We start from the raw sequence: 16,849 nt of genomic DNA, 5'->3' as shown, positions 1-16,849 counted from the left end.
TTTCTCCTTTGTCTTTCACTCTTTCCTTCTTTACTGCAATTTTCAGGTTCCTTCTCTCTCCATAGAATAAGAATGTTCTGCCGGCACTTTTCAGGTTTGTTTCTTTTTCTTTTCTCTTCCTCATCTTCTCTCTCCAGCATTTTCCCTCAACATGAAGTTTCTTTTCCCTTTTTCTTCTAACAGTCACATAACAGATAACCGTACAATGTGACACCAGGCAGAGGTTTCCTGGCCAACTCCAAACGAGCTAAGTAATTTCCTTGAAGGAGCAGAGCCCTGTTGGCACTGCATGCCATCTGTATCACAGTAGACTGAATTGGCTGGGGTGGCACACCATTCCCTGCTGCTTCTGATATTGTTCAGAGCTAGCTTTGGTACCTGCCTAGAACTGGAGTGAAAGACAGTTAAATTGTGTTGGTCCTTATGTTTCTTCATTGTTACACTTCATAACTGCCAATCCTGAACCAGAAAGTACTATTTCAATAGTAATAGCGGGCAAAGTACTTGCAAAGAGCTTTAAAATGCATTATACCTCCTTAGTGAAAATATTTTCTGTCACAGGAGGACATGGCTAAACAAAGATACAAAGGTACTCTATGTCTTTCTGAAAAGCTGCTGTAATTCTTTGGGGTTTGTTTTTCTTTCAAACAGGTTGTTACTTCAAAAATGGAATATAAAGCAAAAAGACAATTCTGGCTTTTAAAAAAGTGCTCAGGTAAATAGTCACCACAAATAGATCATAGTTTATATATAGTTCACATATTTCAGTGAAGGATAATATAGAAGGGTAATATTTCATAAGCCTAATGTAAAATGTGTTAATTCCCAGCAGTGACTTTTTCCAAAGTTGAAAACATTTGTAATGATTTTAGTTCTGTACTGAGCTAGTCCACAGTATAACCCAATATACACAAAGAACAGTTCAGAGAATTGTTTGGGATGAAAGGAGCAAGGTAGATGTGTATTTGTAGTTATTAATGGTTTAGCTCTTTCTGAGAGCAAAAAGCTAAGCACATTAGAGGGTTAGGACTAGATATAATGACTGTAATAACAATTACTACATGAGCTGCATGATTTTATCAGTGAAATGAACAAGGTTGACTGAAAAAAGACCCCACTAATAGTAAAGACAGCCTCAGCAAACACTGGACTATTGTTACAAAGTTGTGGGAGAGGCAGCTGGACAAACTAAACCTCTCACAGAGCCAACCTGCTGCTTGTAAATTGGCAAAGTGAAAATTACAGGAAAAGAGAAATTGCTGGGTGGAAGCACTTTCTCAGGGTTAAACAAGACAGAAGTATTTGTCACAGAGCTGTCTGAGGGGAAAAAGCGGACATGCAGACAACTACAGAGAGTTGCACTAGAGAACTTAGGCCTGCCAAGATATTAATCAAGAAATTGGGTAAGGCAGATATATAGTGAGACTGGGTTTTAAATCCTTGTTTCTATAGCTGTAGTTTGTATTTTGGTTTATAAATATTGCCCAGTCATTCAAAAGAAGAAGAAAAAAAAAAAATCCAGTCAGACCTGCTGGTTAAGAATGCTTCCTTCACGGTGAATGGAACCTGGAGCCTGGTCAAGTATGTATGGAATTCAGCGTATAAGGGCCGATCACTAGAGATGCTTGGAGAAGAAACAGATGTATAACCATCCTGTAGTAGCAAGAAAGTTGTTACAGGCACGTAGAGACAGAGGCTAGTGTTCCACAACCACCTCTGACTTTCCACCTTCCAGGATAAACTGTATTGCTTGTAAAGTGTATAGGAAGACATTCCTGTTAATGTACTTCAGAAAGCATATAGCATTTTAGCAATATTAAACATGTAACTAAGGAAAACTGAAAGTTAGTCAAGTTAATTTATACTGGTTTTCAATTACCATTTTGTCAAGGATGATGATAAGCCTATGCAGTTTATGTATTTTGAATTGTATTTTAAAAACTATTAATGTGCTTGACTTGTAGGATGAAATTTTAGATGAAGAAAAGACGCTGAAGAGGTTTGGAGTGGCACCACTAGCCTACTTCTTTTCAGAGTGTGCTTAAAGCTTCCAGCTTTAAGCAGAAAAGGGGAAGATGTAGTCTTTGTTGTCTCAACTTCTGGCAAGAGAAGTTACAGATGATAAGTGCTGCTGACTTACTCTACTTGCAGATTTTGCAGGACTCAAAGTAAATCAAGCCCTGAACTCTCCGAAGTTTAAACATAAGTAGAGGATATTTTTCAATATAGGCAATAGAAGTTTTAAAAGTGTATGTATTTCTAATATAATTAGTAGTTATACAGGGTCACAACGTTTGTTTCTCTTCTATTCTACTGCATCATACTAATAATTGCTTCAATCAGTTGGTGGTATGTCCAAGGTGTCTTTTTTTGGCAGTTGGTTTGAGACTTCTTTTCTGGTGCTCATTATGCCTAACAGATGGGACAGATGGCTGTGATACTAGAAAGAGAATACTTTATGCCAGTTTTGCATAGGAAGGCCAAGAAATAACTTTAGTGTAGAAAACAAAGCTTGGGATGAATGTTTTTGCCAAGAGAATTTTGCTAATAATTATTTCAAGTCTTTGCTTTTTATCTTGGCAGTAGAGAAAGATTTAGAGTTGATGATGCAGAAATCATCAGACATGCAAACAAGTAATATCTTGTTGCTGATAAAGCCTGTTTATGTTTGTATAACCAGATGTTACCAGTCTTCTAAGCAATTCTATTAAGTTCTTACGTGTTTCCTGCCCTAGAAAGATTAAAATGTTTGCCAATACCATATAAGAAAATCCAGTTTAAACTAACTGTAGTAATGAGACATATATGTTTCCCATTGATTTATGAAATACACTTGATTTTTTTACTGAGAAACTCTGCAATAACAGTTCATTAGTATTTCGTAGGTGTTTACTGTTGTCCTTCAGAGGGTTAGGAATTAATCTTACGTGTTTAATATATGTAATATTTAATAAAAATGGATTCAGACTGCAAAATTCAGATACTTGATCTGAGTTTATTCAGGAGCCATTTGCATCTCCTGGGTGCTAGCTGATGGGAATTACTGGACATACTTTGATATAGGAGATGTTATCTTTTCTGTCCCTCCATCTGTTTTGTCTCCATAAAGAATTAAAAATTATTTCCGTTATAAAAGTCTTTTTTTAGTGTTGTACGCTCTGCAACAGCTGACTTCTGCATGCCATGTTGCTATCAGCCTACTGTGGAATACTGCAGTTAAAATGGTACTTTGTGCTATGCATCACTTTCTGTGATTTTCTTAGTGTATGTGTTGGTATGTGTGTAACTGCTGACAGGCTTTGATATGAACATGTTAATTGTAAATTAATAGGATTAGTTACATTTTTATTTGGGATATATAAATATTAGATGATGATCACTGATAAAATGAGTGGATTTGTACCAATAGAAATGTTAAAACAGTAAATCCAGGTAGAAAGGATGAGGTTTCTGTACAGAATTCTTATTTATTCTTTGGAGGATTTAAGAAATGTCACAATACTGTAGCATGTAGTATCGTTATAAAGATCCTTTAGAAGAACCTTAAAAGGAAATACACTTGTGCAGGTATGTTAAATGGTATCAGACACTTTTTGTGAAACAAGATAGCAATGCACATGTCAGATTTTGCAAATGTGGATAAACATCAGAATATTTCAGTGTGTTGCGTTAGCCTGCAATCTGTCAAACCTCTCATTTAAAGCCTTTTTTTTCCCCTGTATAATATTTGGTGTTCAGAGATTTTACTCATTCAAAACAATTCCGTTTGCACAGTGTCTCTATAGACTGATTGTCAATGGATCTATGTAATCCTAAGTTCACGGCAACCTGCGCTGATACTCATCTCACCACTCAGCTGTTTGTTTTGGTTTAGACTGGTCATTTGTTTCTGTGGGCAGAGCACAGCAAGTTTCTCTGATTCTCTTCAGCATGCTCCCAGACTTAAAGTACACGTTAGGAATTCAAGAGTCTTGTCTTTGTTGTTGGTGTGAGCTAAGAGTTTCTAAGTCTCCTGTTCAAGAAAAATACACCTGAAAAGTAAGTAACAAATGTTGATATTAAAATTTGTGTAACCACAGAAGCTCTAAAATAGTTGGATGTTATAGTATTTAGCCATTACATCCTGTCCAACTTTACTTCTTTTGCATTTTCAGTCTGTGCAGCCTCTCTCCATGCTTCTGAAGCCTTGTTGTATCCAGGTTGGTCAGTCCTGCTATCTACTCAGAGCAGCTCCTTCCTTTAAAATACACTTTCTGTCTCCTGCTTATTACCTACCTGGAAACTCCTGTCCTACCTGCTCCCATCAATCTGAGGGCTACTTAGTCAGGAAAACATTTTAAGGAGATAGTTCAGATGTGATACCATGATTAATGAAGTGCTCTATTAATGACTTTTCAATGGTGATCTGTCAGATATATGTCATTTGCTTTCCTGGTTTATGATTCCTGGAATGCAATTCACTGTATTCAAGACATAATAAAAGAGGAGTTTTATAATTGACAACAATGTATATTTTTCTGCCAGGTTGTTTGTAAGTCATGTGACTCACTGAATATGTTGATTCACATGCAATGACTGAAAGACAAATGGCTAAACCAGTTGCTGCCTTGAAGTATGTGTTCTACCCCCTATCAGAAGAGTGCTGTTTTCGCAGCAGGAGTGGTAACTTCATATGGAACAGCTCAGGTACTGCCATAATTTACAGTCAACTTCCAGCTCCTGTGCTGCAGTTAACTGGTGCAGAAGTTCATAAAATCTTAGTATGGACTGGCAGTTCAGGAACTCCTTTGTGGATGGTTCAGCCATACCTGGTTCAGGGGACAACAACCTTCAGAAGAAGGGTGGGACAACTTGGCATAGTAACAGATTCCTCCATCTAAATATACATGAATTTGAGTCAACCCCAGGAAGTTCATACTGCTTCCGAGGAAGATAACAGCAATAACTGCGTGTTGTGCTGTGTTCTTCAGAATTCCGTTCAGTAAGAATTTCTCTGTGCTTTAGAAGCATGTTATCTACTATTAGTACATATCTAGACTTGTAACTACAAAAATTTTCAAGACTTTAGGCACCCAAACATGTTAATGCAACTAAGTCACAAGAATTTTCATTGAATCATTTTAATGCATCTCAAGTGGTTAGATGTATATAGGATACTTTTCATTCCATTGAACTTCAGTCTTCTCTGAAAGAATCTCAAACAGATGCTCATTAGATGTTTGCTTTCTGAATAGTTAAAAAAAAAGAGACAGAGAGGAAGAAGGGAAAATCCAATTCCAGAAACCTGCCAGCATCAAAACCACCCTATTCCTTCCCTGTCTCTGTTACAGTAAAGAGAATCTAGGTTTTAGGTAACTATTGAATGCACTAGTCAAACTACTGTATGAGGAGACTGATAATCTGACTCATATCACGTGAGAGTTCATCAGTTAGAATCTTAAATTCTATCCAGAATTTGATAGGTAGATTAGGCCAACCTTGTAAACCAGAAATTTACGTACTTTCAGTGATATGGTCTGCCTCTGTCATCGTGGCCACATTTAGTGTGGTACTGAGGCTCGCTCTTAATACAGAAATAACTAGCAAATAACAAACTTAACCTCTTTTAGAGGGTTTTTCCTTTTTCCTCTCCTACTTGGAAAGTTCTGCAGCTTACGTTACAATTTCTGGGTTAATAACAACAATAGAAGTGAATGGAACTTTGTGAATGGAACTTTGTAAATGAAACTTGGTAGAAGTTATGGCAAGATTTTAACTGGTGTCTGACTGCCATAGTGCAAAACACATCCTTCTCTTCCATCTATCCTAAGCCACCTCCCATGCCTTCCTAACTCCTCCAATGTTTTCTGGGTGTGAAAACAAACCATGTATTAGTAACGATGATCTGTACTTCTCTCTTCCAGTGCAATAACCATTAGAAAACCTTTGAATTAAAAGGAAACCTATTAGGATTGATCTCCAATAATCCTTTTAGAACCTGCACATATATAGCTCCTGTGTTTTTTTTGTTTTCCTTGTGATTCCTCTGTAAGAAGCCAAGCTGTCATCTCTGCTCGTTATATAGAAACATGCCTTTACTCAGTACAAGTTAACGTAGTACTTTTATTTATGATGGATTTGTATTCCTTTGCTTCAAATATTGCATAAACTCTCCCCTTTTCTAACAAGACCTAAGAGCTGATAAAGGGCATGTTCATTGTTGGTATTAGAAGTTGCTTTGTTTCTTCCTGTAATTCCACCCTGACTTGGCAATGCAGTCTCACAGTTATCATTTCATTTGACCTGTAAATCAATTTGTGTAACATTCAAAGCAACCATGAATGCAAAGTAGATGAGAAAACGTAACTTGAAAAGCATTTTATATGACACATTCCAAGGCTGTGTTTTGAAGTATTTGTGTGCTTTATTCCTTTTGTGAGGAAACAGTGAAACATGCAGAATCGTAACACAAATAAATAGACAAAGACATAGGAAAAAGGAAGGGATAGAGTGAGAATGTTTATGTATGTTAATGAAGAACTGAGGGATTTAAGAAAAACCTGATCTCTTAGCTTCGCAGCTAGCTGGCTGAAGAATATAGTAGAAAACCTTGATTTTTCAGACTTCTTTATAGGATAAAAAACATGTTTAAAGTACTAAATATTATTGGTTTTAGAAACACCATATCTGATAGTATTACAAAGAAAAGGCCATTAACAGATGACAGGATGTGAGAAAAACAAAAAAAGCATAGTATCATCTCTACTGAATGTATATTTGTAGCTTTCTTCTGTTGCTATATTATACAGAAATGTATAATTACATTGCTATACAAAAAAAAAATCATTATAAAAGACAAACTATTGAAATGCATAGGGATGAATGCTTAATATCTTTGCATAACAAAAAATCAAAGGGAGCTTACTGCCCAAAGGATCTTAACTTAGTCCTAGCATAGAGTTGTTCTTTTGCTGTATTAGGCATCAAAAATATGCCTTTTGTCTAGTAACAGGAATAAGAATCCGCATCTTATTTTCCCTTCTGGCATGGACTTACAGCGTGACACGGGTAAGTTGCTTTGCCTCTGTATCTTACTTTCCTAAGTTAGCAAGGAATGTGAAAAATGTTGTATTATAATAAAGTATTTAATGTTGCATTTGAAAGATGCATATTTTGCATATTAAATTACATCTGTTATTGCATTAATATTGTGTTGGGAAACTTTTTTTTAAGGACTTCATTCCTTAGAAATATTTGATATGTACCAATGTTTAGCATTTGATTATATGAAAAATAAATATTCTTAAATTTCCTTTCCCAAATTCAGATCCCATGATTTCTCTTTTTGAAGCAAGAATTCCAAGCACAGCAAGGTATGATGTTTAGAGGAGGGTTCCATTCTTTTCCTCTTTTCCATTAACGTTGCAAGACCTTCTGATTTAAATGCTTTTTAATATTTCCTGTCATCTCTCACTTAAAATGTGAATAGCTCACCGTTGTTGCTTCACTTCGCTCAGCGCTCTGTTGTTTTAGGCTCAGTCCTTGTTGTGAGGATGACTGGTTTTGTAGTCATGAAGAGCTAAGTACCTTTAGTCAAAAGTACGTACACCCTACAACAGATCTGTCCAGACTTTTTTGGGGTTGCAGAGAGGATCAGCGATTTGGTATGCTGTCCAAACGAGGCTCACCACTCTGAGTTCATATGATTGTGTCAGTACATATGACTGGCATCATGAACAAGGGCACAAGGAGGTGCTCAAACACATAATGAGCGTGGACAACTCTACTAATTTAGGGCTTACATATAGAATTTTTGATAAGTCAAATGAAGAGAGTGTATTTTGATGAGGCAATTATTTCAGTAAAATCCTATCCCTGAGATAGCTTTAAGAGAGAGCTTAGTCTCTTAAGCTCTTCTGCTATTCTTCTGCCCTTGGGCACTGCCGAACATCCCGTCCTGTTTATGACTCAGACCAAACATCCAGCTGTCATTTTAATTCAGACCTCTGTCTAGCTCTTCATGCTTTGGTTACGTCCCTGTTAAAGACTCCTTTCTGCATAGTATCTTCCACACAATTAAAAACCCTCATTGAAGTTCCTCTTACCTCACAGCTGGAGCATTGCTCCTGTTCTGTGGCATGAAAATGCAGACCTCTGAAGTTAGTGGGAGCTGCTGAATGAAAGGGACAAAGCCTCAGTCTCCACAGATCTGTCTTCTAGGCCATGATCCAATACCTCTCTGTGGTCCAGAACGCAGCACTGATGCCCACAGAACTAGCATGGAGATAAGAGTGTTCCTTTGTATACTGAAGACATTGTAGAGTCTTGTCTTCCTTATGCTGAGTCCTTCTTACTTGGTTGAGATTTATCAGTGGATCTACCAGCGTGTGATCTGAAATCAGGTTACTAGATTCCTGTATGAAACAGTGCAATTATGTTTCAACATTGCTTTACACTCTGGATGTGAATAACATTTTGATAAGCCAACACAACATTTCAGAAATGTGGACTTTCTCTGTGTAAACAAACAGGCAAACTCTCTGACACCTTCCTGTTATATTTTATGCAGTCATCTCCTTGAAGTACCGGATGTTTTATTTGTTACTATGTGCCTACATGAACTGTGAATGGTTATTGGTGAAAAAGTAGAAAAGGGCAGTATAGAGTTGCCATTCAAGACCAAAAGCTAGCTTAAATCTTAATGCAACAGCTTTTCTCATTGCAACTTTAGCTTCTGTTTCTTTCCAAAAGACTTAGCAGAATGCAGTGAATAAAATACAGCCACTCCTCTCTTCATTAAAGATAGGAGAATAAGGGTAACAGGAGAGGTACAAAATACCAGTTCTGAAAGCTCTTCTGAGGTATCTCCTTCTGGCTAAGGTGGAACCCAAAGCAAAGTTAAAATGCTCTTTGTTGATTTTCACTGAGCAATGAGGGATTGATATGCTATGAATAAGCTGACCAGCTGCTTTGACTTGTGGAGGAGTTCAGCTATCAGTGCTGCGGACAGCTCAAAGGAGAAAATTCTGTATTCTTGGTGGTTTGTCACTCATCTGGCAACCTGAGGAGTGTAGATTAGCTTGACAGGTTCAAAGATTCTAATTCTAATGCAGACTATAGGGACTTAAATACATATATGTTATGCTAAAATATATTTGTCTAGATGTCAGTTTGACTTCTTGTCAGCGCATGAACATTAAATTACATTTAAATTGCAGTGTCACCTATGAACTTGAGATATTTCTAACATGCCAACATTTAAAATTGTAGTCATTTATATTTAGATTTGGGAGTGTTTCTTTAGCATCTTAACTACTGCTTTGAGACCTAATTTTAGACACACCCATTAAAAAATGTTGGCTTTGATTTCTCATTGTTTAATTTGCAAACGCATATGTGTTTTAAAAGTGTTTTAAAATCTTAAGATCAGAGAACTGCTATAATTATTAACCATGTAATTAATTACTCATTTTAAATGCATTATTTAATAGTAACTCAGCTTTTCCTCTTCTATTGTGTACCAGTTAGTTTGCTGGCTGTACTTCATTAATTTTGGAAGCTGGAGAAGAACCCTTGTACCTACAGTTAACCCTCTTTGCAAATACATAATTGGGTTGGCGATGAAGATAGAAAAGTCAGCATGAAAGTGTTAAGTACCACTACCAAACAAGATTTTAGATTTAGATTAATAATTTAGATTAAAAACTGTAGATAGAAGGAGAAACTATTTCCATTAACTCTGCTGCTACATGAGATGTATCCTACCAAAGTATCACTCAACTGTGAGAGAGGTTCACTTTTAAACATTAGTGTTAAGAATTTCTTTCCTATTTTTCCTTAGTAAAGAACCCTTTTCTCTGTACTTTTTAAAAAGTACATTCTGAGATGTTTTAGTAATCAAGTACAATTTATCTACAGAATGATGGCACCAATAGTATATTTGTATTGTCTCGTGTCTTATCAATAATTTTACCAGGTAACAGTATGAGATACCATCCTATTTGGAAGGGTCCGATGTGGAGAAAATACTTCATTTTTTCCTAAAAAGGAACATAAATTATGTACAAATTAAGGCCTGCCCTTTTTTGGCTCCTAGCCCAGCCACCAGCTACAAAGGAGCAGGAACAGCAAAAGGACCTGAGCACACGTGAAGCTACAAAGGAGCAGGAACAGCAAAAGGACCTGAGCACACGTGAACATCTCTGTTTGTCTGAGAGTACCTGATGCCCTTGTGTTAGTAATTGTCCGGCAAAGAGAAGTCTCACCATCTTACTTGGACAGGAAGGACTAGGAGAAAGCTGACATCCAGGATTCTACCAAGGGTATTTACTACTACTTTAGCTATTTTTAAAAACCTGAGATGTTTGACTCTAACTTTTTATGGAAAGTAATTTCTGCATTTCTAATATTTGAAATGACAGGGGAGCTAAGAGCAACTCACGCTGCATGGGCTGCATAAGATGTAACTATGCTTATCATGCAGAATACATTAATAAATCAGAATAGCTCCTACAAATTTAGAGAAATAAGGAAGTTACTGATTCTGGAAATAAGTATTTTCTCACAGGTAATTGTTTACATTCAAAATTTGATCATAATTTTCTAATTCCATGAAGCAGATTTATATATTAATGCTATTAGTGCTTTTCAAGAAAGAGATTTCTAGCAAAATCTTCAAACTTTTTGATACAACCTCCAGTTTACTTAAATTTTAAGGTGATATTAATGACAAGTATTTGAATATATACCATTTTTCAAATATGTCTTTTTATGGCATATGTGACAAGCTTGACCTTAGTTCTCTGTACAGTGTATAAAAAGGTGCTTTTTCACAGAAGATAAGGTAAAATAATTTTATATGGCTTAAAACTACTGTGTAGCATGATCTAGAAATGCAAATTTAAATTTCCTTGATTGAACAGGAGAGCATACTTAGTTTGGAAAAATGGATTATTTTTCATTTTTGAAATGTCAGGGTATTTTCAACATAAGGAGCTTGTGTTTTCCACTGTGTTATGCCACTCAGTTCACTGAATTTAGTGAGCTGACACTGGTGTTAAAACCGTGTAACAGCATGGAGAATCTGGTGCTTGATTCCCTGTGTCTGAAATCTAAAAAACAAAGTATAACATTAAAAAAAAATCACAAACAAAATTATTAAAAATTAACTAAGCAATGGCAAAAATAGTCTGTAACCTTGTGTACTGTGGGCTGCATTTTCTGTTGCCTTTCTAGTATTTTTTGGTCACCCTAGAAGTGATGCAGCTGCCAGTTACAAATGATGCCCAGTTTCTGCATAATCTCTGCTGAAGCTCAGTGTAAATGACTGACAGCAAACTATGCTTAACTACTTATGCCCAGCTGGTGGAAGATGATGTACTGTCATGCATGGGGATGTTGCTATGAGGACCCACTCCAACTATGAGAAAACCATAATACTCTGCAGGAGCTGGGTCTATATTCCTGTGTTAGACTGGCAGGCACCCAGTTTGGCTCCCACTTTACAGTGACTTAATTTGACTGATTTCAGATGTATTTATTCTGGATTTCTATTTGGGGACATAAGAGCCCAAATCCTAATGGGCAAAGGCCACACAAGGAATTGGGACAATAGGGGCTGTTTATGTGGGAAAATTAACTGGACTAATTCCTTGGAGAATATTGTGATCTGGAATACCACTCATTTTAATTGCAGAAGATGAGTAAATTTCTAAAGGGAAGTGATTATTGTAGAATAAACTCATTTTTAATACAGAACAAAGCATACAGATGGGTAACGCCTGTGGAACTGCTTATCACAGAATGATATTCTAATCAGTTTTCCCAACTAGATGAACCTACAGGGCAGATGGCTTATCCATTCTGTTCCTTGTCAATTTAGCTGTATATGAATGCTGTGATGAGAATATAGACAAAAGTTAGTAAGAACTGGACAGAAAAATAAATTTATTTAGTGTGTATCCAGAAAAGTTTAAAATTGTAACGAATTTTTATCATTACTGAAGAAGCGTGACCCAAATGTGAAATAAAGTGGATCTGAAAAGCAGAATCAGTCCTTTCTTATATTCCTTATCTAATTTTTTATTTTCCTGACTCGTAGACTAACATCTATTTGTCATTAATCTATCAGAAGTCAGTGAGTTTTCAAGGATAAAATGTTTGATAAACCAAGCATTCAAAAATGTAATTATACCTGTTAAGGCTAGGTAATTATAATGTCTCTAAAATCCTGCAATATCTCTTCATTTCTATATAACATGAAACTTGTGGGTACAAGGAAAAGATTAAATTTTGGAATATAAAAGTATTCAGACCGATTACTCATTGTACATAGAAAACCCATCACCAAAATTATGAACTTATACATTTTAAACTTGTTAAGATAATAAAAATATATAAATAAAAATAGTATAGTCATGAAAGGAGCATTGCAACATGGAATCTACTGAAATTACCCAGCTCTCAGAGCATTATGCAGGAATTTTCAGGAGATCTTCTATCTCGCAGTTGTGATGCAAGAAAGATCTACAGAAGACCTCCACAGCAGCCAAACATGTGAGAGCAAACTAAACGAGTGTGCTGGACTACTGGTTAACAGAAGCACAAAGACAATGGTGACAGGAGGTGGAGGCTACCTGGGATACAATCTGGGATGTGCTCTTGTCAGGTCAGGAATTGCTGTTGTTCTCTTTGATGTACAGAAACCTAAATGGGAAATTCCAAACGGAGCAGATTTTTTCAAGGTATGTTGAAATTACATATTTAACAGCAGTGAGATAAAGTTGTACTACTTTTATGCACGTTAGCAAGGCTTCATCTTAAGGATTTTTGATAAAAGCATTTTCTGATAAGACTTTAAGGACAATAAGAAGACCTTTTACTCAACAAGTAAAAGGTCTTCACATGCGTAAGTAACTGATTAACAGGTAGCAAACAGTCGAAGTGATCAGTTCTGATGAGTCCTGTGTTGGGAGTGCCGTTCAACACATTCATAGCTTACCTAGGTGAAGGAGTGAACAATGAAGTGACAAAGTTTACTGCTCAGGGAAATTATTTCGAGTAAAAAAGTGAGAGCAAGACAGGGCAATAAAATTGATCACAAATGTGGAATGACTGCAGTGCAGAGAATGATTGAGGAAACTAGGACTTTCCAGTCTGGGAAAGAGATGACATGGGAGTGGGAGAGCTCTACAAACTCTGAGTGGCATGGAAACAGGTAGGGATTGACTGTTCACTGTCCTTTCCAGTACAAGAAGGAAGGGCCATCAAGTGAAATGAGGAGGAGTCAGTTCAACACAAACAAAAAGAAGTTGTTTTTTCATGCAGTGAGTAAAAGGCATGTACAAAGCCTTGCCAAAAATTTACTTCCATTGGAGATTACTAAATAGGTAAGCTAAATTAGGCTCAAGAAATCATCTGAATGAAAATACTTCGAGACTGGAAGAGTATTCTGGAGGGAAGTATCACATATGCTTGCCCTGTTCCCGTTCTTCCCAGGGTACACATTTATGAGTACTGATTCCTTTTGATTCTTAACAATTCAAGAAATTTATTATGTCTGCAGAAGGGACAAAAAGAGACATCAAATATTTAACGGCTCACAGCCATCTGTGGAGGACAGCATCCCCACTATGCCTTGATGTGGGGAGCACCAGCCCCTCACAGCTGCTTCACCCACTCAGCTTTGGGGATCTAGGTGTACAGTGGGCCACTAGCAGTTTGTGCATGCTCCTGTCATTTTGCTCAGGTTCTTGCTAGACATAGGGTATGGTTCAGCTGATCTTGTCTCAGCATTTAATGTAAGAACTCATCAACACCACCGCTAGAACTAGGAAGTTGATGGCAAAGCTGAAAGTGATCACAGCATCCTTGTCCCATGGGTTATCAAGGTGATGCCCGATTTTCTCCTGGCTACACCACCATGTGGGACATGGGAGGTATAGGAGACAAAGGGGGATGCATGATACTGCTCTGCACGGCTGTGTAGTGGGCAGAATACTGGGCTAGGCAGACCTTTAGTGTGACCCAGCATGGTTGTTCTTATGTTCAATTTCATAAACAGCTTTTACAGAATGTGGAAAAGAGATAAAGTATTATTGAGGAACCATTCAAAAACCATAAGCTTGTTTTGTTAATGATGTAAAACCACATAACTTGATTTAGGTTGGTGGATTGATGGCAATTTACATCTTTTAAGGAGACTCAAGAGATCTGACGAAAGATCTGAGAACAGGGTTTTTTAGAATTCGATTTAAAAAAAATAAATATTACAAAGTATAGGTGAATTACCTAGAAAAGGGAACTATGGAGTCCTAGTAAATGAAGTAATAAGTCGCTTCAGAGATCTGAGCCTTGATCAGTGTTTTGGAGATTGCTAGAATTGTTTATACTGGTTAGCTATTTTAGCATTTGATTGAAGGTAGAAAGTATAAGTCAACCATATTTATTAAATACTTTGGCAAACTCAGAAGAAAAAAGTTAAGAGTTAAAGACTGATTAGATTACCTCTTAATATTACCTCCAACCATTTCTTTTGTGATTATTCTATCAATATCTAATATTTTGAAATATCATAATTCTGAAAAGAAAGGTATTGTATTTTTATTGACATCTGTATGTATGTGGAGTATTATTCATATATTATTACCTAGTATACAAAGATGCAATACAATATTCTAGGCACAGCATAGCAGGGGAGGTTCAGGCTGGACATTAGAAAACTTCTTCACTGTTAGAGTCGTTAAGCATTGGAATGGGCTCCCCAGGGAGGTGGTGCAGTCACCATCCCTGGAGGTGTTCAAAAAACGTTTAGATGTGGCGCTTCAAGACATGGTTTAGTGGGTTTAGCGGGCATGGTGGCATCGGGTATACGGTTGGACTTGATGATCTTTGTCCAACCATAATGATTCTATGATTTGATAGTAGATATAGCGTGTGTGTACAGTGTTCGGTACTATATAGCATTTCATATAAAGTGATAATACACTATGTATACTAATGCAATATTAAATGCATATAGTGTGTACTCTTTTGTTTGAATTCTGTACAAAACTGTAATTAAATTTATCATGCAGTGCACCTAAAATAAAGCTTAGATGGGCAAAGAGACATTTGTCCAGATGGCACAAGTCAGATCTTACGGTGCTAACAGAAAAGGGGTTCTGTTATTCGGTGATTCCATGGCAAACAGCTGATCCCTTCCTGCTATGATTTATTGTCCCTGGGGCTTGATTCTCCAGCCCTCAAGCATGTGCTGCTCCCATTCCAGTTAAACAAGTTTTGTCAGGCTTGTGTGAAAACATGCATTATAATTGAAGCCAACAAGAGCCATATTTGTTTTGCAACAAAATACTGACAGAATTCTTAGTCATGGATTTTTCTCCACGTTTATAATGTTTTATTTAATGCTAGTTAAGTATTGTGAAAAATAGATCAGAATTACTTTAGATTTTCATTCATAGCCGTAGTTAATACTAATTCTATAGAGAATGTAATGAGCTCTACCAGTCAAAAATCCATTCTTTTCTAATTTTACAGGGTGATGTGAGGGATTATGATGCAGTGGTCAAAGCATGTGAAGGGGTTGACTGTGTTTTTCATGTGGCTGCATGTGGAATGTCAGGATTAGAACAGGCAAGTACAATTTTCCCAACATTGTCTGTCTTTATTCTTGTGAAAGCAAAAATTTGTCTGCATGTAGCAAAGCATGTAATTATATTTTTGTCAGACAGAAGTGAGTTATAAAGGTTAAGTCATCCACACAGGCAACAAGGGAGGTATTCCTTAAATAATAAATGTCAAAGCATTAAATTAATGTACTACACAAAATACTCTAGAAAAATGAGATCATAAATTTAAGATCTTGGATAAGAAGGCATATCCTTCTTCTCTAGTCTGAAGAAGTGTGACAATATTGCTCTAGAAGTAATGTTGATGCATTTTCTTGTGAATCCGTAGTCATGAGGAAAAAGACTAGCAACTCAATATAGTTGTGCTGAATAACAGTGTTACTCACAGAGGGTGTTATCAAAAAAAGTAATGAAACTACTAATTTATTTCTGGGAACAGGACAGATTGCCACTGGAACAAGAATTTGTGAAAGCTTTCAGGCAGCATAACGCCTGCCTGTAATTCCGGTTTCTATATCATGGATTATCTGGGGTGTGACAAAAAATTGAAGCATTATCATTTCCTTTCAGATGCATTTTATCTTTCATTTTTCAACTTTATTTATTCATACACCGAACAAGACAATAAAAATGAGAACTGCTAGGAATCACTGTATGTCAGAAGGACAGACAACTGTAACATACACCATAAAAAGGCCACAGCTGTTCTAGATCTGGCGATTGTAATAATTGTATTGTGAATGTGACTCATTCTATTAATTAGATATTGTGCAAACTCTATTCCTAGCTTGAAAAGAAAGACCAGATTGAATCCATAAATGTTGGAGGCACAAAAATAATAATTGAAGGTAGGTACCTAGGTTTTCTTTCTTTATGTCTGATCCAAACCATGAATTACAAAAACTTCTGATCAGATGTTTCCTGTGTTGGTTTGACAGTAAAAAGAGGCTCTTCTCTCCCTCCTTTCAGAGTTACGATGTAAAGCTAGTACACTGGATTTGCATGGCAAGGTTTTGGTAGCCAGGGGGGCTACAGGGGTCGCTTCTGTGAAAAGCTGCTCTAGCTTCCCCCTTGTCCGACGGAGCCAGCGCCAGCCGGCTCCAAGACAGACTCGCTGCTGGCCAAGGCCGAGCCCATCAGTGACGGTGGTAGCACCTCTGGGATAACAGAGTTAAGTGGGGAAAAGTTACTGTGCAAGAGCAAACTGCAGCTGAAGACAGGACTGAGAATATGTGGGAACA

The 16,849-nt window shown here is 36.8% G+C and overlaps 1 protein-coding gene across 1 annotated transcript in view; it reads left to right on the top strand.

The window, feature by feature from the left end:
* VWA3A (von Willebrand factor A domain containing 3A) overlaps window positions 1–2,172 on the top strand; it is a 34,740-nt gene extending 32,568 nt beyond the window's left edge. The window contains 2 exon segments of the mRNA XM_009696134.1: window positions 652–715; window positions 2,152–2,172. Coding sequence (XP_009694436.1) covers window positions 652–715; window positions 2,152–2,172 — 85 coding nt within the window.
* The last annotated feature ends 14,677 nt before the right edge of the window (window positions 2,173–16,849 follow it).

The sequence above is a fragment of the Cariama cristata genome, unplaced genomic scaffold (genome assembly GCF_000690535.1).
Source record: "Cariama cristata isolate BGI_N322 unplaced genomic scaffold, ASM69053v1 scaffold21452, whole genome shotgun sequence".
In the NCBI taxonomy this organism is placed as follows: Eukaryota; Metazoa; Chordata; class Aves; order Cariamiformes; family Cariamidae; genus Cariama; species Cariama cristata.
This window is presented reverse-complemented; position numbering and strand designations above follow the sequence as displayed.